A 24,022-nucleotide genomic window follows, 5' to 3' on the forward strand; every position below is an offset into this window, starting at 1 on the left:
TGCAGTAAAGATATATAACTTACGTTGGTTTCTTAAATAATTATTTTATCAATGTTATTGTGACTTGTATGATTATTACTATAGCAATCATTCCGCTTCATGTTATAACTGAATGCAGGCTGTTTGTTGTGACTTATACTTTAATTCATAAACTAACCTGGTTTTAATTAAGCTCCATAAGACAGAGAGACTTTGATATTGTGAGGTTGTTGTTCTAACTCGTTCATCAATAATTTTATCTTCAACATATGTTTGCAGTCTAACTAAGCAAATGAAGATGAAAGAGGAAGCCAGAGAAATCAGGTGTTAGAAAACCTAAAGACTTTCCTGTCTCAGAAGAAGCTCTGACTCCACCAGATCACCAACCAGCTCTAAGGATGAATTTCAACATCGTCTTCATGATGTAAGTTTGTTTTTTCAATAAGGAGCTAGCTACATTTTCAACAACGAAAACTGCTGTGTTACCAACACTAAGTGCTTAATAAACATGATTTGATTTAAAGGTAACTGGAAAGAATTTTTCTCTTCTTATTAATCTAACATTTATCTTTCATTTTTTAATTTGTTGTTGACTTTCAGGGCCCTGTGATGGACTGGTGAYCTGTCCAGGGTGAACCCTGCCTCTCATCTGATGGCTGCTGGARATGGGCACCRCCAGCCCCCCTCACCACCCTGCAAGGATCAGTGTGTTCAGATCATGGATGGAAAGATTTTAAGGTAGTTTATCTCCTTAAGTCCACACTTAAACAGCTTCATAGTTGATGCCAACATCAACTGACTCTATGACATTGATGACTATTTTTTTTTTACTTCTAACATAAACAGGCAAAGAAAACACCAAGAAATGTTTTTTCACCCCAAGCATCCGGTCCCAATCATCATCAGTTCTTATGATGTCACATACATGGCGAGTCCACAACTTCTTAAAATTTAAGTATTATTTTTTTATTTGCCATTTTTCTGTTCTCTTTAAATACAAATACTTTCTCTGTTTAATTGCTCTATTGTTCTTTTTTGTAGGTTCCTGTAAGATGCAGTGAACGGGAATGTTCTGTTGTTGATCCTCACTTTCATGTTTTATTGTCACACTTAAATTTTCATGTTCATGTGTTCTCTTTTGATGTGTAAACTGATAATTTATGTAAAGTTCATAAAGTTGTGAGTAAAATTGGACAATTTTAAAATGTCGGTAATAAAACAAAATATTTGAATTACCTTGAACATCTTGTGTAATTAATCTTTCCATGTAATTTTAGGCTAAAACAATGTAAGTACTGTAGTGTAGTTATGCATGTCATGTACAAAATAGGAATAAAGGAATAAAGACTTTCATGAGTAATTAAAATTGTAGCTTATTATCAATAGCAGGAAATCAAAAATAAAAATTAAGTGCAATCTAAATACATTACTAATATATTAATAGTATATTTAAAATATATTTGAAGTATATTAAATATAAATGTTTAATATAATTCTGAGGCAAAATTATTACACTCAAAATATAATTATATCAAAATATAACAAAGCTCTGAAATATATTTAAAAAATATACTTTAAGTACACTTGAAGTTCCAAAAAAGTACGTATAGTATACTAAAATATACTATTAGTTGTAATTTAATACTATTTAAATACTACTAAAGTATACTAAGCACAAAATTAGTTATTCCAAAATAGTACAGTTTAAGTACATTGATAAAAGTATAATAAAGTATGTTAAAATTTAGTACACTAAAGTATACCTTTTTTCACCTGGGCAGTCATCGTAGATCCTTCCTGCCAGCAGGCTGTCACACTCTGTAGCCATCGTCACTCACATCTCACAGCTTTTACTCATTTTGAATAACACTTATGCCGGCATCTATTGTTTCACAGTCTTTATTGTAATTTTTTGTAGATAATCTGTATATTGCTCCAATACACATGCACATTTTGTAAGTTTTTGAATTAACCTACTCAGTTGCACATTCTTTAGGACTATTTCTAATAACTGCACAGTTTCAAATGTTTTTATTTATTTTTTATGGGGTCTTTTTATTATTATTTTTATCTGTAAATCTACTTGCTTTGATTGCCTGTCACTTTGCTGCTGTTACGCAGAAATGTTCCTATTGTGGGACAATAGAGGATCTTTCTATTCTATTCTATTAGAACTCATCCTGCATGTTAGGTTTTTTTTTTGTCCTGCTGGAAGGTGAACCTCCACATCCACTCTCAAGTCCTTTTGCTGTTTTCGGTATCGGCCTGTATTTAGCGCCGTCCGTTTTCCCTTTGGTTCTGCCCGTTTGACGAAAAGCATCCATATCGGTATGATGCTGCCACCACCGTGTTTTACAGTAGGGATGCCGTGTTCAGAGTGATGTGCAGTTTTATTTATTTACCATGCATGACGCTCCGCCTGTGACCCAAAACGTTCCATTCTTGTCTCCTCTGGCCGGAGAACCTCATTAAACATGCCGTTAACCTACTTGGCTCGTGGCAAACGGCAATCATGGTATTTTGTGGCTTTATTTCAACAATGCCGTCCTTCCTGCGACTTTTCCACAAAGCCCAGAACTGCGAAGTGATAAACTCTATTGTCTCTGCCACACACTCTCCCACTTGAGCTGCAATCCCCTGCAGTTCATCCACCGATACAATAGAGAGAAATCCTCTTGGTAGGTTTGCAGTTGTCCTTTCTACTGTCTGACGACAGACTGAACAGTATTCTGTGAGATGCTCGAAGCTCGTAAAATTTGTTTTATATTTTCTTAAAACGTCTCCGCAACAAAATCCGAGGCCTTCACAGAAAATATCCATGTAGATAATGTGATTAAATTACCCAAACGTGGAGTTTATTTGCTAATAAAGTGATCTCTGAAGACCATTTCTTGTGCTTTAATTTAATTAGGGGTATCCAAGCAAAGAGGGCTGAACAGAAAATATTTCCCTTTCACTGTCCAATTAGGCGCCACTTTGTGTTGAATGAAGTCCCAGTAAAACACGCCCCAGATCAAGATTGTAAGTTGATGTGGAAAAGTTTAGTCAACGCAAATACTTTTGCAGGGCATCGGAGTCTGAGTGAGAACATCTGGAGAAAGTCCAGATGTTCGCCTTGTCCACCACCAGGTCATTTTCTTTTTCTTTTTTTTCCCAGATGAACTCTGTGCTGGTAGCCCAGGAGGTGTTACTTGTTTTGAAGATGCTGATTAATTTTTTTTCTTCTCCCTTATGAAAGTCCTGGAAGATTAGCTCAGACCGTGGCATTATTGTTCATACAAGTTACGCGTGAGAACATATCAGCACTGTGCTGAGCGTCGCTGAAGATGCTGAGGTGAGAATAGTTTGCTGAGTATGTTGACAGATTTAGCATCCTTGAATCCCAGCTAGCGGTACGCGACTAATGGAAAAAGAGAGAAGTGTTTTCCATGAAGGCTCAGCAGAGCTTCGGACGACCTCAAAAGGAAATACTGATGGATCAAAAAAAGAAGCTGAAACAAATTCAGCTGTCTGGTTTCTGCCTCTCAATAAGTTGCTCCCAAATGATGCAATATAAACGTTTTAGGGTTTTAAACAAAAAGTTTAATACCTTGAAATTTGTTTTGACTACTTCTACTTCTCGCCTCCTCCAGGCATTTTGAGCAGGCTGAGAAGAGCCCCGGAGGAAGGCAAAAAGAAGAAGAAAGACAAAAAGAAGAAAGAGCCAAAGGATCCAAATGCCACTAAAAAGCCTAAAACTGACAAGAAGGGGAAGAAGAAAGACAGGCAAACCACAACCCTCCCACCCACCACAAGTAAGAACAACACACTGCATCATGTTTCTACTGAACTGGAATGACTTGGAGGAGATTTGCTGACCTGGTTTCTGTCTTTCTTCCAGCGATCCCAACAGAGCCTCCCACTGATCCCCCCGCTGAGCCTGACTACTTCCCTGATTCTGGTTAGCACCGAGTTAAAACTTTTCATCTACGGTTCTGACTCCTGCAGCCATTCGCTGACTTCTTCTCCTGTCTTTCCCGTTTTGAATAGAAAAACGACTGGTTGACATATTTATGCTTCACAAAAATAACTGTAAATAAAAGGTAGGGTCTTACTTTCAGCAAGCTGACTGGCAATGTGCAGCAACTTGAGGCTTATAGTGTTTCTTTTCGCTGCAGACTGAAAAAGTTTTTCCAAATCTCTGTATACCTTGATGCAATCAAGCAAATAATTCCACATGTTTAGGATGTTGATTATTGAATTTGTCCCAGCAGTTTTATTGCACATAACCACAACCTTCAGAGTTACCTAAAGGCAGTTACAAAGTTGGCCTTCTATCACCTGAAGAACATATCCAGGATTAAAGGACTAATGTCCCAACAAGATCTAGAGAAACTCATCCATGCGTTTATCTTTAGTTGTATTGATTACTGCAGCAGTGTCTTCACAGGTCTGACTAAAAGTTTTAATCAGACCGACACCTGCAACTGTTCGCACTAAAATAGCGGTTCTCAACGCCACGGGGGGCGTTCAGAGGATGGCAGGGAGCGCTGGCCGAAATTTTTACAAAAGGGGGACACTGGGATTTCTTAGGGGGGTGTTTGTCGAAGGTAAACTTTACACCTTATATGCACAACAATACCAGTTTAGACTTTGAGCAACTTGCTAAAACTGTATTTCGTAACATTAAAACATGCTTGGCTGCAACTGTATGGTTCTGACTCAACATCCACTATTATATTGCAATATAATATTGCAATTATATTGCAATATTGATATCGCAATATCAATATCAATAACTAAATGTTTTTTTAGTTTTTCTGGTTATTCTGATGTTTCTTTGTTTTTCAAAAGAATAATTAGAATAATAGTGGTTCGTTTATATTAACTTCTGGATAAATTGGTGCCACTTCTTTCTTAGATTTTTTTAAATATTGTTTATGTCCTTTTAACTCTTCTCCCAGTTTCTTTTTAAAGTCTGTTTGACCTCACTTTGACCTCAGTCACATGAAATAAGTCTAGATTTAGCTATAATTGTTTTGTTTTTTTTTCTTGGAATTTGAATGATATTTTTATGGCTTTTTATTGATGCGTTTTTACGATGCAACGCACTTTGGATGACTTTCCTGCTGAAATGTGCAAAACAAATCATCTTGAATGGTTGATCAATATGATTCTACAACTCTATTTGCACATCTGCGCTTTGTCCCCTGTCTGTTAGACGACTACTGGACAGCAGAAGATGACTACTGGGGGACTGGCACCACTCCCTCTCCAAGCACTGAGCCCCCATACCTTCCCAGGGTACCAGACGACCCCGTGACCGACGCCTACGATGACTACTGGAATCCCGTCGAGGGAGAGCCGTCGACTTCACCGCCCGACAACTACGACGATCTCTGGAAGGAAATTGAGAAGGAGCCGTACGCTCCTGTGACCGATAACTACGACATTTACTGGAAGGAGCTGGACCCGACCCCCGAGGCCCCGGAGAAGTACGGCACAGACGACAGTGACTACTGGGATGCAACAGGTACGTTTGGGACTCTTTAGTCCTCCTGTTTTGTTCCTGCAGCCACAACAGTGAACGCTTTTTGGCACTTTGTCTCTGGCTGAGATCAAAAAGATCATCAAATTTTTTTTCCCCGGGTGCTGGAAAACTTTGACACTCCGAACGTGTTGCCGTTACTCTGTGTTTCCAATGTTTTGCCAAAAGAAATGTAGTTCTTATTCCAGCATTTTTTCTCACTCACTTTGTGTTAAATTATCTGTCAAGTTAAACGACTCTGAGTTTTGTCATTTAAACTCTTGCTCTGTCTTGTTTTTCCCTCCCGTAGTCGAGCTTCCAGATAAATTCCCAGACGGAGAAGAGGTCAGCCCCGAGGTCATAGTGGAAACCATCCCAGGTACCTGCCGTCACGCAGCGATCTTAGAAAAATGAACAACCAACCCCTCCACCCGAAAAAAATATGGCAAATTTTCAAATCAAGCGGTGAGACTTTTCCAGGAGTTAGGGACATATGGAATATCTGTTCCACTTGTGGCTTTCATGAGCACATGGCAATAACATTACAGTGAGTCTGTGCAACAACCTACCCCACATTTGCAGACAGGAGTGGGTGGGTTTGCTTGGATCCACTAAGTCAACAAGACCGTCTACGGTTTTGTTGTGGCGTTCGGAGGAGCCCTGTCATCAGATCCCAACTAATTTATGATTCCTGTAAATGTAAATTAAGGCTCTAACAACCTGATTATAGTGAGGCGTCACAGAAGCAGATCTGATGTTGTGGTCGAGCAAATCAGGGCAGGGCTAACATGTAAAACTGCTGATTAAATGGTGTAATCTCATAAAGTCTCACTTGTAAAGAAGTAAAAATTTTTTTAGATGACAAAAATGAGGCTTTCTAACTTTGTTCTGTTCATGTTTTTTTGTTTTTGTTTTTTTTTTTTTACACAGAAGAACCCACAACATCTGCTCCACTTGAGAGGACCTGGTATGATGATTATGACGAATACGGAATGAGTAAGCGAGCACTCACGGGTCAAATATGTCCCAAAACCCCCCCACACGTTCCTCATTACTCAGAAAGACAAGAGGGAATAAGCACTCAGGCCATAACGTTTCCAGAACTAATACCGATAATCTTTTTGTTTCCCGGATTTTGATCTTGAAAGCCAATCTGTTGTAATTTCCTATTTCACAATTATGCACCCCAATGTCTTAGCCTGCCAAATAATAAAAACTTCAAGTAGTCTGGATAATCTTGCAAGCTTCTATACGTCCGAAACCTACACGTCCTTTTGTAAGGTAAATAACCTTACAAAATAAAAGCTGATCTTTCACAATATTTTTCTCTTTGTTTCCATGTTTTAAGCTAGAGAGACGTGCCTTCGTGAGCACGTCCATAAAGTTACCAGTTTTCTTTTTCCGCTGCAGGACGGAAAGACTATGACACAGATGAAAAGTGGGTAGAGAAAGAAAGAGAGCGAGCCAAGAAGGAGAGAGAGAGGGAGGAGAGAGGTAAGAGAACCCAGATGTGGGCTTACCCGAGCCCTTTTGGAAATTATCTTTTTGTGCAATTATGTCAATAGACGCCAGTGACCTTACAGCAAAAGTACTAAAGGACAACAAAACAACGCTCTGACTTGTTCGCCGTTTTCTCGTGTCTCTTATAAATGCGCTGCTGCAGATGTGGTGAAGAGTCCAGCTTTAACTTGCACGAAAGGGACCGAGGTTTATCCAATCAAAGCAGAATTGAGATCAGGCATGCTAGCGGTTCAGAAATCTCCCGTGAGCTCGAGGGAAAATAAACAGAGACGAAACCGTTTGGATCGGATTGGAGCTACGAGGAAAACAGACACCAGGGGGGGAGTTTTCATCGGGCAAACTCAAAGCACGCTCAATGCACGGCTGCCACGTGTTTGCAGTATGCATTCAGGTTGGGGAGTGGAGTTCAGAGAAAATGATAAATGACTCAGACAGGAGTTGGGGTCAAAAAGGTCACCTCCAGCAGCCGCAGTCTGCTACCAATTGGATTTTAGCTTCACTCGAAGCAGATGTTTCCATAACCGAATGCTGTCACCTTTAACATGGACCTGCAGAAGAGTTCGGCAAGACAAAAGCAGAGGAAAAAAAAAAGCGTGTTAGAGCGTCTAGTGCTCCTCTCTGGGGAAGAGCTGGTCCAAAGCAGCATGAGGCCCTAAACTGAATTGGATTGGGGAGTCCTTCCAGCTACTGTCAACTACCAGTAATATTCCCTTTATATCGGCCATGTCCAAATACATTAAACTTCTCTTGGGTTTACAGAGGTCAGAAAAAGCTACATCCAGCAGTTCTATATTTGAAATTGACTTTATGATACAAAGGCAACAGTAGCTTAAATAACAACTTGTCGAAACCAAAGTAAGCAGAGAACCGTCGGCGAACGCCGACAGCACAACAAAACGTGAAGCTTATCGGCTACAGCAGCAGAAGACCTCGACGGCAGATAAAGGCAGGAAACTGAGGTCACAATTCACACACTTTCAACCAAAACTGGAGAATAATAGACTTTCTGGTTGTATGAGTTCTGTTTCTATTTCTAAATATCAATATCTATACTGAACTCTAAATATTTTCAGCCAGACTGTAAAGGCATTTTCAATCAGGTCGTAGTTTCCTTACTTTGGATGTGCTTTGGGACTGTTCTGTTTGAGGTCAGGATGGCCTGAGTTTTATTAGAGCAAATCTGGACCGAAGGCCAAGTCATAACATCTGGTTTTGTTTTTAGATTTCTTCCCTCCGCCAGACTCCAGGCTCTTCACATCCTCAGGAGGATTTTTAGCGAGTTAAACGTAAAAAAAAGAAAAAAAAAGAAAGAAAAGTTGCTAAATTGTGTCTGGGCAGAGAAAGTAGAAAAGAAAAAGAAATCAATTCAGGGAAAAACAATACTATTTATTTTTCATTCAGACTGCTCTTCTGACCCCTGACAGAACGAGCAGAGAAGCTGAAGGAGGCCGAGGAGCGAGCCAGGAACAGACCACGTGTCTACAAGGAGCCAAAGAGTGAGTCAGTAAGATCTGGAAAAGATGGTGAAGATCTACTTTTTTTACTTTTATCGTTTCTTCTCATTCCTTTGTGCCTCCGCATGTGGCAGAATGTCCTCCTCTGGGGATGGAGTCCCATAAGATCGAGTCAGACCAGCTCACAGCCTCCTCCATGTCTCAGTACACCTTCTCTCCTCAGAGGGCGCGCCTCAACATGCAGGTAGGCAGTCAGGACTGAATACGCCACTCGATTACCCGTTAGCAGCTTCGGAAAATGCAATTACAGCCGAGACAGTCACTTCCATTAATCAGAGATTCCCATAAACAACTGAGATATTAAATCAAAAACACACTTTGGCCTGCCGTTTCAAAGTCGAGAGAAACGTAAATTCAAATCGAATCACACGGCATGTTTTGAGTTTCGAGCTCAAACCGTGAGCAAGCCAGAGGACTGAGCAGCAGACTCTCTGGTCTGTGTGGTTCCCAGGGCTCAGAGGATGAGGACAACATGAGAGGTGGAGCATGGTGCGCAAACTCAGAGGACAGGATCCACTGGTTTGAGGTCGACGCTCGTAGGGAGACCGAGTTCACCGGAGTTGTAACTCAAGGCCGAGATGCCCTGAATGAGTGAGGAGCATACACACACACACACACACACTGGTACAGAGCGTTTCATCTCAGTAATAAACTCCACATGCTAATCTTCTGTTGACTCATTTCAGGAGCGATTTCGTGACATCCTACTTCCTGGCCTTCAGCAATGACAGCAGAGAATGGACCACCATTCACGACGGATACGCAGACTGGGTAAGTTGACCTCAGCCTGCATCACCTTCCTCCTTGCTCCACCTTCTGAATCCCTGACCTCCCGTCTCCCCCGTCTCGCCAGCTGTTCTTCGGAAACAACGACAAGGACACTCCCGTCATGAACCGGCTCGCCGAGCCCGTGCTGGCTCGCTACATCCGGATCATCCCTCAGAGCTGGAACGGCTCTCTGTGCATGAGGCTGGAGGTCCTGGGCTGCCCTGTGCCTGGTGAGCCCCCCCCACCCCCCTCCGCCGTCCCCTAGAAACATGGTATGACACATATAAAGAGGAGTGCGGTTTAATTGGTTTCTGCTGTCAGACCCAGGTGGTGCCCTGTACAGGCAGAATGAGGTGACTCCTGTGGATTACCTGGAGTTCAAACACCACAGCTACTCAGAGATGGTTGAAGTGAGTATCCCTCAAAGTGCATCCTGAGGACGATTATCGCTTCAGTCTACACAGCGTCTTATAACTGTTAGCGCTGCAACTAGAGATCCTTTTAGTTATCATTTAATCTATCGATTATTCTGACGATTAATCAGATTTTTTTTTTTTTAATCGGCACATTCTGCAGGTTTTTTATTTAAACCTTTTTTTATACAATATTAGAAGTACATTAAAAGGGTTCAAATTCAATTATTATTTTTTAAATAAGATGTTAAACATTTAATGATATGATGCATTTCTTGATCATCTGTAGCACAGAATGGCACAGATGATCTAAAAAAACTACTACAAACATCAACATGTGAAAAGTCGACAGAGATAATCTTTTGATTCATTTTTGGCTTGACCAACTAGTGAATAGACAGAAAAAGATGTTTAATTGAAGTTTTTTTAAAGCTAAAATGATTCCACTCTGAGTTCTGGGTAGATCATTTTTACAGACAAATGGATTTTTTTTTTTGTCTTAAATGCAAAATGTCTATATTTCTTTGTACAATTTTGGCTTAATATCTCCTCTGAGTGTGTGGTTCTTTCAAAAAATTGTCTTCTTTGAGTTTGTATACTCAAGTTAATGAATAATCGATCGCTAAATTAGTTGACAATCGTTTCAATAATTGATCCGTCAGGATTAATCTGATTAATCGCTTAAGTCATAATAACTATATCATGGCAATTTCAGACTGTGGAAAATTAACATTGTAAAGGACTGTTAAGAATTAAATATTTGTTGCCTCTTATGTTTTATAAATTTACACCTTGCACGCTAACAATTCAAATATTCAGCCTGTTGAATGGAGCAGGTCAAAGACGATGGCGCTCTACGACATTATAATGACTGAAGCATTATAATGATGATGGACAAGAATGTAAATGTCAACAGTGTTTTGATCACAGTGTTCAACAATCCTCCAAATGCGTAATTTCCTAATCTTGTGCCGCCCTAATTAAAACTAATATTATAAAAATAGTCCAGTAAGGCAATGTTGATTCTTAAAATGACGATATGAGTCTTTGACGGTGAACTGCTTGTTGTCTCCGTGAGCCATGCTTCATATGCATCATTTCTGACTCATCCAGCTGATGAAGTCGGTACATGAGGAATGCCCCAACATCACCAACGTTTACAGCCTGGGCCGTAGCTCTAAGGGACAAGAAATCATGGCAATGATCATCTCTGGAAACCCCACGGAGCACGAAATAGGTGAGAATATGAGCATGACTGACACACCTGTGCGGTAAAGGTTTCCAATTAAACTACACTGATATTTCTGTTTGTAAAGTAAAAACATGTTCTAGAGGTACGGACACTTGTGCATGTTATTGTTTCTAAAGTAAAACCCTGATTGAAAAAAAAATAAAATAAAAAATACAGACATGCCCTGAACGTATCACTGTGTCCTTTAAAAACCAGGTAGATGTGCAGGTTGTGGTTAAGAGAGAATAACAGGCCGTCTCCTCAGGTGAGCCGGAGTTTCGCTTCACCGCTGGTCTCCATGGGAACGAGGCAGTGGGGAGGGAGCTGATCCTGCTGCTCATGCAGTACCTGTGCAAAGAATACAAAGACAGGAACCCCAGGGCCCAGCGCCTGGTGGAGGGAATACGCATCCACCTGGTTCCCTCTCTGAACCCCGACGGGCACGAGACAGCTTTCGAGGTGGTGAGTGGAAGAAAAGCAATCATGTCTATCGGGTCAACCTGCAAAATAAACAGAAGAGACCAACAGGTGATGCTGCTGAACCAAAGTCGGTGCACTCATCAGCTGATCTCCTCATGTCTCCTGCTGCAGGGCTCGGAGATGAGCAGCTGGACCATGGGACACTTCACTGAGGACGGCTTTGACATCTTCCAGAACTTCCCTGACCTGAACAGCATCTTGTGGGACGCCGAGGATAAGGGCATGGTGCCTAAACTGACCCCCAACCATCATGTGCCCATACCAGAAAACTTTGAGTTCAACACCTCGGTAAAGAACTCACAAATAAGTTTTAAAAGGCTTGCTGGGTTAAGATGTATAACGCATTTGGCCTTAGAAAATGTTATTAACCCTTTAAGAACTTTTTCTGTGTGAACCTACACTTGATGCTGCTGTTACGCCTGAATTGCTGTTTCTGTTCTCCTCTTTTCAGACGTGTTGAATCTTTTATCTTTCTGCTTTTGCTCCAGATTGCTATGGAGACCAGAGCTATTATTTCCTGGATGAAAACCTACCCATTTGTGTTGGGTGCGAACTTCCAAGGCGGAGAGGCCATCGTGGCCTATCCTTATGACAGTTTACGTCTCAACAAGCCTGCCAAGAGCGAGCAATCCCGCAGCCGCAAGAAGAGACAGTATGACATTTCCTCCGTGAATTTATTGCTCTTCTTCTCTGCATAAATGTTTGCCTCTCAGATTGTTTTGCTTTGCAATTCCTCCTTCCTTTTCTACTACATAAATCAGAGTTGTTTTGAAAGGCTTAAACCAGAATAACATCCCTCCAGGTACGAGGACGAAGGTTTTGATGCGACCGAGTGGGGAAGGGGCTACCAGGAGGAACCAGAGGAAGACTGGAGAAGTCGAGGATACGCAGAGCCAGAGGAAGAGTGGCGAGGTCATGGATACGACCATGGATACGACCCTGGATACGAGCATGGCTACAGCCAGGGTTATGGACACAGAGAGGAAGAGGAGGACGACGGAGGGCGCGGGGCTGGATACCACTACAGTGAGCCCGAAGACGAGCCCCGGCTGACCCCGGATGAGTCACTGTTCAGGTGGCTGGCTGTGTCGTACGCCTCCACGCACCTGACCATGACCCACAACTACCGCGGGTCCTGCCACGGAGACATACCCGCAGGAGCAGTCGGCATGGTCAACCGGGCAAAGTGGAAGCCCGTCACCGGGAGTAAGTAACAACCTGCTGATTGCTTGAGAGGTAGCACACCCTGGTGGACATGATATGCAACTACACCCAGCAGTCAAAGAAACATGAACTTTGATAATTTCGGATTTAATGACTTTCTAAACCTGTAAGCACGCTCTTATAGGTTAAGCCTTATAAGGATTAACTGACCCAGTTAATCCTGCAGTTGTTCTGTCAGGTTGAGGTTACAACTGTGCAGGTTAGTCAAGTTCTTCCACACCAAAAATCCCCCTTCCACGTCTTCATGGACCTTGCCTTGTCCATGCGCTGTTACAAAGTCATGTTTGTCACAAGGTGAGAAGTATTAAAATGTCTAAAACATCTTCCAATGCTTCAACACCAGAGTGTCTTTTAGTGAAACTATTGGGTTAAGCCTCGACCAGCAACCCCACAACACCATAGTTGGAAAAACAGTCAGACAATTACTGTTCTTGGGGAATCTGCTAAATCAAGAGCATTGGATTGCCAGACAAAGAGGTAATATGGTTCCAGTTAGTATGTCTCCAATGCTTTTGAGTCTTGTGGGGTGGTTTAGCATTGCATTCAGTGATATAAAGTTCAGATCCAGATGTTTAGCCATGGAAACACATTTTACGATGAGGTATATGCTGTTCTTGAGCCAGTCTGAAGTTCGGAGGTCTGTGGCTGTTGAATCCAGACGGCTTCTGCACATTAAATGCTTCAGCTGTTGTTGCTTCTCTGTGGCCAAGTTGCCAATTGTCATTATAGTTGCACTAATAGTTTCCTGTGGAATGTTTAGTAACAAGGAAATTTAACAAATGGGCTTCTTGTAACGATGGACTCCTGGAATTCACTAAGGTCTTGAGAGCAACGCTTTTTTTAAACAAATGTTTGTAGAAACAGTTTACATGCCTGGGTGCTGGATTTTATGCTGGAACACATTAATTTATTTAATTTCCCTTTAGAATTAGATGTTTGAATCAAACTGAATCCAACTATTTGGAACAGGGTTCATGCTTTGTTTTGGTCACAATGGGGACAAAGTCAATATCTATGTCTGTGATCTTCTGTCCAGGTATGAATGACTTTAGCTATCTTCATACCAACTGCTATGAGCTGTCCATATTCCTGGGCTGTGATAAATTTCCTCATCAGAGTGAGTTGGCTCAAGAATGGGAGAAAAACAGGGAAGCAATGCTCACCTTCATGGAGCAGGTGAGTCACAAGAATGCAACCTGATCTGGATGCAAGCCAGATTTCATCATTGCTAAATTTCAAATCTGCTACTAATCATCTCCTATTCCAAAAACCCTAAACAGAGGATGTCTTGCCTTGAAAATCAGTTGTCCTCCAGACACAATCTCATTTAGACATGACTTATTTGGGATGGTTTTCTTTATAAAGTCCTTGTGCGATTAGATAAAATCATAAATTACCATTTACCAAACAGTCTCCTGTGAGTGGAGGAAATAAAATTATAAACTTAACGGAATGCAAAACATCTTTAGACGATTCCTTTAAATGTTTACTTATTGAAAATGCAGAATTGCAGCTCGTTAGGGCACATTTTATTAAACAGTAACATGAGAACAAACAGCGTGTTTCCTCATGTCTTCCTGTTATTTAGGTGCATCGTGGCATCAGAGGCATTGTGAAAGATCAGCAGGGGAATCCTATTGCAAACGCCACAATCTCTGTGGAGGGAATAAACCATGATGTTACCACAGGTGACAACACTTTATCCCTATTTAAACACATTTACTGCCCATTTTTGACACTTTTAAACATGCTTCTCTATCATTTTTTACATTACCTCAGCCCCAACAGGGGACTACTGGCGGCTGCTGAACCCGGGGGAGTACCGGGTGACGGCGAAGGCCGAAGGCTTCTCCTCCGAGACTAAACTCTGCGTGGTGGGTTACGAGTCCGGCGCGACCTCCTGCAGCTTTAACCTGGCCAAGTCCAACTGGGACCGCATCAAACAGGTGAGGTCGCCCTCTGACCTCCACACTACAACCACGACCTCCGGTGTTTACTATTCAGATTTTATATTAGACGAAACAGGAGTTTGTCAAAGTGTTCAACATCTGGTCTCGCCGCAGTGTAAACAAAGGTTTGCATTGACTTCTTCACAGATTATGGCCCTTCACGGCAACAAGCCAATTCGACTCAGTTACAGCAACTCCAGAACACAAACCTCTTCGCGCAGCAGCAGCAGCCAGAAGCGTGTGATTAGTGGCGGCAACAGGTTTTCTTCAAACTCCAATGCAAGTCCCCAGCGCATGAGGATGCTCAGGATTGCGCGTATCCGCCGCCTTCGGCAGCAGAGGTTAATGAGGTTGAGATTGAGTTTGACGACGACGATGATGCCCACAACAACGACGACGACGACCACAGCTCCAACAACATCGTGGTACGACTCATGGGGAATAGAGGAAGCAGAATCCGTCACACCTGTCCTGGATTATAACTACGAATACAAAATTGACGATTATTAAAATAAAAAATAAAAATATCCAGCTTGTTTTAGTAAACCACTCCAGGTTTGTAATTGTAGCTCTTGTCAGTTCAGTCTTTTTTCTTTTTAAAACAAAAGCAGTGAGAATGTACATGTAACTACGGTGAAAAGTTTCTGTTACACAACTAAAAAACGAATCCATGTTTATAGACCTTTCTGTCCAGCTCAAAGTCCACGCTGTTATTTTTGTCTCTTTTGTAAATGTATGCTTCGTGAAAAGATGTTTATTGAGAACACAAATTAAAAGAAAACAAACAGCTGAATTATTTACACTGTCGTCACTCAAGTCGGAAACAGTTTTTACAAGACACATAATTGTGCGGAAAGCAGGTCACAATGGCGGCACCATCAGAGGCACACGTGGGTCCTAATAAAACTAATAAACACGTGTCTGGTTCGTTTGTTTTAATAGAGCCTAGTCTGTTACTGGGTTGCCAGTTTTAACAACTTCGACCTGAACAGTAAAAAAAAAAAAGAAAAAGCTCTTAGTCCAGCTGATCCGAGATGGAAACAGTTCTCCTGCTAATGACTGATGTTCATCTCACTTTCTTCATCTTCGTCAGCGGAGAAGGCTGAGAAGAAAACCGGCTCGCACCGCAGGGTGCGCAGGTTGACCAGGCAGGCAGTCTGGGTGCTGCTGAAGTTTGGCACGGTCACCAGAAGGACTTCCTGTCCGTCAGAACCTGGCAGGGAGGAGACAAAAACTTAAAGTACATAGTGACAAAATCGTCTTTGACCCAATTCCTTCACCGTTTTTTCCCCCTCAGAAAATCCTGTCACTAAAAGAAATTAATCAATTAATCGCACAACACATTAAGAGTCGATATTTTCTGAAAGGAGATTTTGCTTAGACAGACATCACGATCCATTTTATTTATGTTTTCTGTTACGTGTTGTCTATTTTCTTTTTTATATTTATATTCTTGTGTTTTATTTTGAATATTTAAAATATCTTCAGGTGTTAAGGTTTTTTTTCTTCTTCTTTTTCACAAAACTAAAGTTTATTAGTCTTTGAGAGGGCTACCTTACATTCTTAATGTAGGCCATTATCAATATTATTCTTGAAAATGATCTCAAAACATTATCATTTATCGCAAAAACCACTGGGACAATTTATCGTCCAACAAATTTTATTATCATGACAAGCCTTCCCTCAGCATTTCCCATTGTTCTCTGTTCTTTTTAGTCCACTATAAATACAATTATGGTAGATATCACTATGGCTGACTTTATACGCCGAGCATGCAAAGAAATAAAGAAAAGAAATCAGGAAGGCATAAAACTGAATACACTGGCAAACAGATATTTTTCCAGAACTGGAAATACTTTAAATTTAATCCTTCCAGGCAGTGGAGGAAGCTTTCATCCGTCACTAACCTTGGATGAGCTTAGACTCAAACACTGGAGCGTTGCCACTGAAGTACACATGGGGACATTCCTCCAAGATAAACGGGTCTCTTTGATAAAATGGGTAGCAACCTGAAACAAAAACACTGCCGTCATTACCCAGTTATGTGTGTGTAGACTCACAAGGCCACAACACTTCTTCCCCTCCTCCTTTCAACCAACCTAGCGTATCAGGAGCCGTGGGGGCCAGGTGCCGGAGCCGCAGTGTCTCCTCTAATATGTCCAGGTGGCTGTCCATGCTGCTGTACTTCTTGATGTCGCACACGTTCTGCCCCGATGTGCCTAAAAACCTTCGCGGAGAGAAACCAAACCAGATCTGAACAACCACTTCTGATGGGACGGAGTGTGTGTGTTCGCATGGGACGCCGCCTACCTGACTCCGTCAATGTTGGCTCCGTACGGATTGGAGACCAGCTGCAGGGTGGGGTACACGGAGGACAAAGGGAACATGCATCTGTGGAGGGGTTGCTGTGGGAGGGTGTAGTTGGTGGGATCGTACTGCCCAGGCATCACGTCCACTGGAACGGAGGCCTTACGACGAGCGAGAGGAGGCGACACGACATCAGACATGCAATCGATCAGTCACTAATAAATAGCCATAAATGTTTTGGTTTTTTCCCCCCCATCTGTTCTGTGCCTCAGTCACTACGGAGCCCCCTACGGGGCAACAGGTGAAATTTTTTTCTTTTGCTTTACCTCAAAATAGTGCATCTAGTCGTCAGTTCAAGGTTTTTCCATGTGGGAATTTTATATTTATACCTCCTTTGCAAGTTATCTAAAGTTTTAGATATTTTTCTTTAGGATAAACACACCACAGACATAGAAATGCTGGAGCAACACAGGCCAACATGGGCTTTTCATCCCTACTCTAAAACATAAACTTTTGTAAGGAGGAATGAAAAAGAAAAAAAGAAAAAAAAAACATCCAAACTATTTGGATGTTTTGGGGTTTTTGTTAAGAGTATCGCCATCGGACAGTTTTGGTTGTGTCTGTTAGTGTGAGTGGTTAATGAAGGGCTGTTTTCATTTCATTTTAACAAGTTTTCTGCACCAAAGAGATAAGAATGTGTAAACACGCTTTAAAGATGTACATATGTCCAAATTTAAGTTTCCATTTGTTATCGATGTGAATGTAGACCTGGGTGTATTTGCTAGTTTACTGTGAGGGAACGCAAAATAAAAAAAAAAATCCTCCATGTCCCCTAGGAGCTCTGTACAGTCACATATACTAGTTAGAAAACAAAAACAAACAAACAAAAAAAAACACTACTGTTTGCAGTCTGCAAACTTTATCATCACATCTTTGCTCATCTCCAGACGTCTAACATCTTTTTTTGCAACAATTACAAACAACAGAAAGACAACAATCACAGGAACAGAGTAAACAGTTGCCGTGTCCAATATTGACGATCAATGAACTCCTACAAGTCAACTGAAGCTTTTCCTTATCACTTTCTCTTTATTATTAACAACATGCCACAGTCTGAATGTTTATACAACAGTAATTATGCAACCTTGCCAAGTATAGACACCCTCACTTCCTCCAGCAGAAGCACAACAGAAAAGCGATTATTAACGCTCCACATCTCACCACCAGCTGAAGCAGCAGCTCATCAAGCAGGCGGATGGCTTCAACGCTGCCGGCCTGAGTCTTCTTAGTAAGATACTTGGCCTGAATAACATACAGATTACTCAATATTTGATGTTAACCTGTTTACAAGATAAATATGTCTAAAAGTTGCTCTGTTTATTGAATTTTTAAGCTTGTCACCTTTGTCGATGCATCTTTGTCCTGGGTGCTTTGGCTCAGCAGGTTCCCAGCCAGCAGGACCCTGGAAATGGACGCCGCCCCGCTCTGCTCCCCCTCGTCACCGAGCTGACCGGTTACCATGTCGACCAGCAGCTGCAGACCCAGCATGCTGTCGGCCCTGCTGCTGCCTAGGCCGAGCCCTGAGGCCAGGAGCACGAACCTGAGCGGGCGGATCGGTCAGAGGCGGGCCACTAACGCAGGCGGACCAGGGGATCTTCACGTGATTTTGGCTTACTTGTCACAGCTGAGCGTAGGTCTGGGCGTCTGCGAAGGGAGGTCGGCCATGCAGAAGTCCTCAACGGTGAACTTGCCGTCGTTCTTCTCGGCTCCAAAGATGGCGATAACGCTGCCTGAGGAGTGGGAGGAAGACGATGAGTGAATCTGAAGACATGTGGGTCAGAGCGGCGGTGATGTGCAGTGATGAACTGACCTGTGACACACTTGTCTCTGTCAATTTTGCCCTCTAGTTTAATCCTCTGCAGCTCGTCCTCCAGAATCAGCTCGTCCGCTTCAGTGATGTATTTGTTTCGCGCAGGCTGGGGCAGGAGGTTGTGCTGAAGAACGATAAATAATCATCCAGTCATGTTCAATCAACTGGATGAAACATCCCAATGAGTCTCGTTTGTTAACGAAAAGTGCCTTTTGAAAATAACAAACCTTAGATCAGGTGTTAAACATACTTTTCGTTAAACCCACATTTGCGTTTTTAAAAATATATCTATTTTTATCTGTCTAGAGTAATATTCTAAATTTACATGTCATGTTTTAATTAACTGCTGTGGGAAATCACCATAATTAACAGAAATAAAGGCTTTCAAACATCCATCTCAGTGTTTCACTTTTAATGATAAAGTTTCTAAAATAAATGGGATATTCAGTAATATTATAATTTAGTGAATGGGTTTGTAAATACTAGAACGACCCTGAAGTACCTTTAGATGGGAATGGGTCTTCTTGATTAGGGTAACTTATAAATTCGATCTAAATCTTTCCATCGTAGCTCTGATTATGATCCACAGTTTGCATCTACGCACTTCGCTTAGAACAAATCATTTTCATATTTTGGAACGGCCCAGTCAAAGGCCAGGGTTAAATCTATCAGATACGCTGTAGCAAAGGTTAAAAACGCTTTGATGTTTAAAAGCCATTTCCATCAAATCTGAGACAGTTTGTAATGTAAAATATGTAAAAATGTTACTGTTGAAATGTGCAAGGAAGACATATTTAGAACTTCCAGAAACGATTTAGATCTTCAATCGTACCAAGATGTGGATTATTTATGAAAAGCTAATTAAATAAAACCACTTTATAATCAAATGCTTCTATGCATTTCTTTCTTTCTGCAACATTCAACAAGGTTTGCCAACCTCCTCACTGATCTCCTTCAGAATAGATGGCTGCAGGTCCATACGCTTGAACAGGGTCCCTACGATGCAACACTGCTCCCCTGTCTCCAGGTCACACAGCTTCCTGATGTGCACATCTAGACCTGACAAAGTCAGCACATTTCAGGGTAAGGTAGGTGCTTTATGTGTTTATATGTTCACAATGAGTTAATTTACTCTTACCCCACTTGTGTTTGGCTCTCTCTGACAGCAGGGGTCTCATCTCCATGAGTCGTGCCGCATAGATGTGAGCATACTGCCTATTGAAGCTCCGGTCTCCGACTCGGTAGCGCTCGGTGCGGGGGCTGTAGTCCAGCGAGGTCCTCTCAAACACCGGGCCCTGGTCCTCCGACGCTGGGCGGCAGAGCAGAGAGGAGCCCTCCCTCTGAGCACTCAGGTCTGAGAACATGACGGTCCTGGAAACGTGCTAGTTATTATCACCTAAACTGGTACTACTTTTCTCTCCACCGAGATACATAACACATAGTGAATAATGCAATGATGCATAACATCACCTTTGCAATACTTTTGATAAAATGTAGCGACTTTACCTGGCAGAAAAGTAGGTCTGGGGTTGGCTTTTCCGTCTTAAATGTGGTACTTTGATGTATTTTCGGATTTTTCTCCAGGCGAACAAAAACAGACAACTCCCGCGAAATTACACTTCACGTCACTTTCTCGCGAGATGAATCTGTATTATCGCGAGGAACTGTGGACTCGGTATCCAACGCTGCAGAACAGACGCACAGACCATAATGAGGGATAAAACCGTAATAATAATAATAATAATAATAATAATAATAATAATAATAATAATAATAATAATAATAATAATAATAATAATAATAGGGAAAAACGTGTACAATAAAAATAACTCATAAATTTTAGTATGTATTTAAAATTCATAAATCAACATTTCAATTCTTTTGTGAAACAAACCTTAACATAATGGTTAGCAGCTTCTGGAAATCCTAAATAATAGCAAATGCTTCAAGAATAACAATCTATATTAATATACATATTTTTTGTTTTTTATTCAAATTAGAGGAATAATTTATCTTTTCAATTATATATTCTTTGATGTCTTTTCAGTAGTTGGTGTTTTTTGTAAAAAGATTACAGTAGAGAGAGAAGGTACTCAATATTTAACAGTGATATTGCAATATCCGATTTTCCTAATGCTGAGCAGCTTTCTTTCAAAAGTGGTAGATAATAATGCAATATTAGCAGCAACTTCTATAGCATGGCAGCACGGTGTATTATAAAATGGATAATAGAAACAAACTCTAAACCATAAATAAATGTACAGATAAAATGTACAACCATTCTCAAAATTATTTTCACCCCTATTTAAGACCTAAATGAAAATGTGTCTTACATTACTTACATTGCACAGTAAATTCCCTGCAGTCATTCACACATAAGCAAAATATTCAAAAGTTTGAAAAAATGCTATACTTTACAACAATTAATTCAAAACCAGTTTTATTTTTGTTGCCTTGCTTCCTCTTGACTTTGTGATCTATGATAGCATTTTTTCTGCTTATTTTACTGTTTTTTTTTACCACAACTAATTTTCATACTGTTAAAAACTTAATGAAAATCTAAATTTATAAACATACAATAATGTCGTTCATAGATGACGTCACTACACGAACTCTTTCTGTCGCACATTGTTGAGGTCACAATAGCGTCGCCATTTTCGCTGCTCTTTGTGCGCCTCGGTCTGCTAAGTCTCTCTTGCTTTTAGCACGGTTTTCGTCGACTTTTTAATTCACATTTGTTGACAAAACATGCAAGGCTACAGAGGCCCCCAACAGAACCACGGCCCCAACCGTCCGGGGAACCACTTCAAAGGCGACGGGCCCAACAGCAACGGACAGCAGCCGGAGCCTAGCGAGCAGACCAGCCCCAACGCGGGCTTGACGCTGGACCCGCAGAGCTTCAGAAAGCCCGGAGAGAAAACCTTCACCCAGCGGAGCAGGCTGTTCGTGGGGAACCTGCCCACCGGAGTCACCGAGGAGGAGCTGGTCAAGCTGTTCGCGAAGTACGGCAACGCCAGCGAGATCTTCGTCAACAAGGACAGGGGTTTCGGGTTCATCCGCCTGGAGACCAGGATCATCGCGGAGATCGCCAGAGCGGAGTTGGATGATTTCGTGTTCAAAGGCAGACCCATCCGGGTGAGGTTCGCCACACACGGCGCCGCTTTGTCCGTTAAGAACCTCCCAGAGTTTGTGTCCAACGAGCTCCTGGAGGAGGCCTTCTCCGTCTTCGGCCAGATAGAGAGGGCTCTGGTGATCGTGGATGACCGGGGCAGGCCCACGGGAAAAGGCATCGTGGAGTTTACCGCGAAGCCAGCCGCTAGGAAAGCTCTGGACAAGTGCAACGACAGCGCCTACCTCCTCACAGCGTTCCCCCGGCCCGTCACCGTGGAGCCCATGGAGCAGTTCGACGAGGACGAGGGTCTGCCGGAGAAGCTGATCAACAGGAACCAGCAGTACCACAAGGAGCGCGAACAGCCCCCGCGGTTCGCCCAGCCCGGCTCGTTTGAGTACGAGTACGCCATGCGCTGGAAGGCCCTGATGGAGATGGAGAAGCAGCAGTACGAGATGGTCGACCGTAACATGAAGGAGGCGCAGGAGAAGCTGGAGGCCGAGATGGAGGCGGCCAGACACGAGCACCAGGTGATGCTGATGAGGCAGGACCTGCTGAGGAGACAAGAGGAGCTGCGGAGGATGGAGGAGCTCCACAGCCAGGAGGTGCAGAAGAGGAAGCAGGCCGAGCTGAGGCAGGAGGAGGAGCGCCGGAGGAGAGAAGAGGAGATGAGGCTGCGCAACGAGGAGATGATGAAGAGGCAGCAGGAGGGCTTCAGGGGCGGCTTCCCCGAGAACAGAGAGCAGGAGATGAGGATGCACATGGGGGGCCACGGCATGTCCATGAACAGAAATTCCCTGGGTGGGAACTCGGGTGCTGCCGGCGCTGCTGGCATGGCCGCCGAGAGCGCTCCTATGATGGCGGGCTCAGGTAGCGGCAACCTGCCCGGAGGGGGCCAGGGCGGCTTCCCCAGAGGGCTCCCCGGCCCCGGAGACTATAACAAACAGCGCAGATTTTGAATCACATGTCTGTAATTTTTTTTCCCCATCCTCATTTTTCAGCTCACTGTATGTTAAAGTTTAAGGTAGTGGATGTTACCCTTGAACTTTTTAAAACAACTTTTTTTGTACTTTTATTTTGGTGTTTTTTGAGTCGTTTCAGTACTAATGCGTTTTTCCAAATGAGCCATTCATTTTACTTTTTTTCTGAATTTTTTTTGTAGGGTAGATAATGTTTTTGGTCCTGAATATGTTACATTTTCTGTAATAAATTCATAATTCCTTAAAAAAAAAAAGTGTTTTATTCAGGATAGAAAAGCTTCACAGCACAATGGTGGCTAATATTTTTCAGCACACACCAACAACCTCACTTTTAATAACTACACTTGTTAGGATGTTCCTGCCTGCTACAGATTCACAATTATCTGTGTGGTCTGACTGGCTGATCCTCAAACAGATGCCATCTCTTAAACACATTTTCTTACAGTTGCAGAAAATACATTAAAATGTGTCAAAATGTCTCCATGTGAATCAGCGTATTGGTCACTACAAAACGTCAAAAGCAGACGGCTCCTTTTCCTACTTACATTTTGTAAAAAAAAAAAACAAAGGGCACAAAAACTTAGAGATGCTGCTGATTCTTGACTGGAGATTGTCAAAATCAGACGTCACACAGGAGAAAAAAAAAAGTACTAATTATATTATGCCACATAGTTTTGAATCCAAGGGAAATTTTAATTTGAATAAACTGATCATCCACATTTATGCATTAAAGAGAATGTCCTTGTAGTTTATTTGATTTGTTATTAAATGCAGAAATGTGCACGAAAGCTGTTTGGCTGATGAGTTTATTCACAAAAGCTGCCATGAATACTGGATGCATCTAATCAACAGGGGAAAGAAAATTACTTTTTTTTTTTTTTTACATATTTGATCTATGAAGTGAAAATTGACTGTCGGTATGAGACTTGTAGTGAAATGTAATGGTTCCCTGGTTTTAATGACAATATTGCAAAAATTATTTGAAAAAATGTCTTGATTTCTAATTTAACAGAAAAGCAACAATTGTCCCAACTGCTGTTAAAATATACGTATTGAACATGAAGGAGTCTTTATGAATGTCTGACTGTTGTCATGACATGTCATTTGGCAAATAATGACACTTTTAATGCAAAGTTGCTCTAAAAGTTGCATTAAAAGTGTCATTATTTAC

At 41.9% G+C, this 24,022-nt stretch overlaps 3 protein-coding genes across 4 annotated transcripts in view; 2 read left to right on the forward strand and 1 right to left on the reverse strand.

Moving 5' to 3' along the window:
* The window catches only part of aebp1b (AE binding protein 1b), a 17,427-nt gene extending 2,049 nt beyond the window's left edge, over positions 1–15,378 (forward strand). The window contains exons 3-23 of one of the 2 annotated variants that reach the window (XM_017306608.1): positions 3,612–3,773; positions 3,857–3,919; positions 5,180–5,491; positions 5,796–5,864; positions 6,419–6,481; positions 6,896–6,979; positions 8,431–8,502; positions 8,595–8,704; positions 8,972–9,111; positions 9,207–9,291; positions 9,374–9,518; positions 9,610–9,698; positions 10,815–10,938; positions 11,198–11,394; positions 11,524–11,700; positions 11,901–12,064; positions 12,215–12,618; positions 13,673–13,812; positions 14,225–14,324; positions 14,416–14,582; positions 14,733–15,378. In XM_017306608.1, the coding sequence (XP_017162097.1) occupies positions 3,612–3,773; positions 3,857–3,919; positions 5,180–5,491; positions 5,796–5,864; positions 6,419–6,481; positions 6,896–6,979; positions 8,431–8,502; positions 8,595–8,704; positions 8,972–9,111; positions 9,207–9,291; positions 9,374–9,518; positions 9,610–9,698; positions 10,815–10,938; positions 11,198–11,394; positions 11,524–11,700; positions 11,901–12,064; positions 12,215–12,618; positions 13,673–13,812; positions 14,225–14,324; positions 14,416–14,582; positions 14,733–15,095 (3,230 nt within the window). In that variant the 3' untranslated portion in view covers positions 15,096–15,378. Of the gene's footprint in view, positions 1–3,611; positions 3,774–3,856; positions 3,920–5,179; positions 5,492–5,795; positions 5,865–6,415; positions 6,482–6,895; positions 6,980–8,430; positions 8,503–8,594; positions 8,705–8,971; positions 9,112–9,206; positions 9,292–9,373; positions 9,519–9,609; positions 9,699–10,814; positions 10,939–11,197; positions 11,395–11,523; positions 11,701–11,900; positions 12,065–12,214; positions 12,619–13,672; positions 13,813–14,224; positions 14,325–14,415; positions 14,583–14,732 lie in introns of both variants that reach the window. The other variant, XM_017306607.1, reaches the window with a different exon arrangement.
* pold2 (polymerase (DNA directed), delta 2, regulatory subunit) lies at positions 15,325–20,447 on the reverse strand. Its single transcript, XM_008419149.1, has 11 exons — positions 20,269–20,447; positions 19,901–20,133; positions 19,700–19,821; positions 18,763–18,886; positions 18,568–18,682; positions 18,294–18,492; positions 18,114–18,194; positions 16,896–17,053; positions 16,685–16,812; positions 16,493–16,594; positions 15,325–15,798 (listed from the first exon to the last, which is right to left on the reverse strand). The coding sequence occupies exons 2-11, from the start codon at positions 20,124–20,126 to the stop codon at positions 15,638–15,640; spliced, it is 1,416 nt and encodes a 471-aa protein (XP_008417371.1). The 5' UTR covers positions 20,127–20,133; positions 20,269–20,447; the 3' UTR covers positions 15,325–15,637.
* Positions 20,448–21,091: 644 nt separating this feature from the next.
* On the forward strand, positions 21,092–23,639 carry nono (non-POU domain containing, octamer-binding). The gene has a single exon (XM_008419153.2). It carries the CDS (start codon positions 21,511–21,513, stop codon positions 22,828–22,830), a length of 1,320 nt encoding a protein of 439 aa, XP_008417375.1. The 5' UTR covers positions 21,092–21,510; the 3' UTR covers positions 22,831–23,639.
* The last annotated feature ends 383 nt before the right edge of the window (positions 23,640–24,022 follow it).

Source organism: Poecilia reticulata, linkage group LG9, assembly GCF_000633615.1.
Source record: "Poecilia reticulata strain Guanapo linkage group LG9, Guppy_female_1.0+MT, whole genome shotgun sequence".
Classification (NCBI taxonomy): Eukaryota; Metazoa; Chordata; class Actinopteri; order Cyprinodontiformes; family Poeciliidae; genus Poecilia; species Poecilia reticulata.

Excerpts from the sequence above, each read along its gene's own strand:
- nono (XM_008419153.2), top strand. The coding sequence starts at position 21,511 with ATGCAAGGCTACAGAGGCCCCCAACAGAACCACGGCCCCAACCGTCCG.
- pold2 (XM_008419149.1), bottom strand. The coding sequence starts at position 20,126 with ATGTTCTCAGACCTGAGTGCTCAGAGGGAGGGCTCCTCTCTGCTCTGC. Across the intron at positions 16,813-16,895 it reads GCCAACATTGACGGAGTCAG|GTTTTTAGGCACATCGGGGC; the intron begins GTAGGCGGCGTC and ends CTCTCCGCGAAG. Across the intron at positions 16,595-16,684 it reads CACGGCTCCTGATACGCTAG|GTTGCTACCCATTTTATCAA; the intron begins GTTGGTTGAAAG and ends TTTTTGTTTCAG.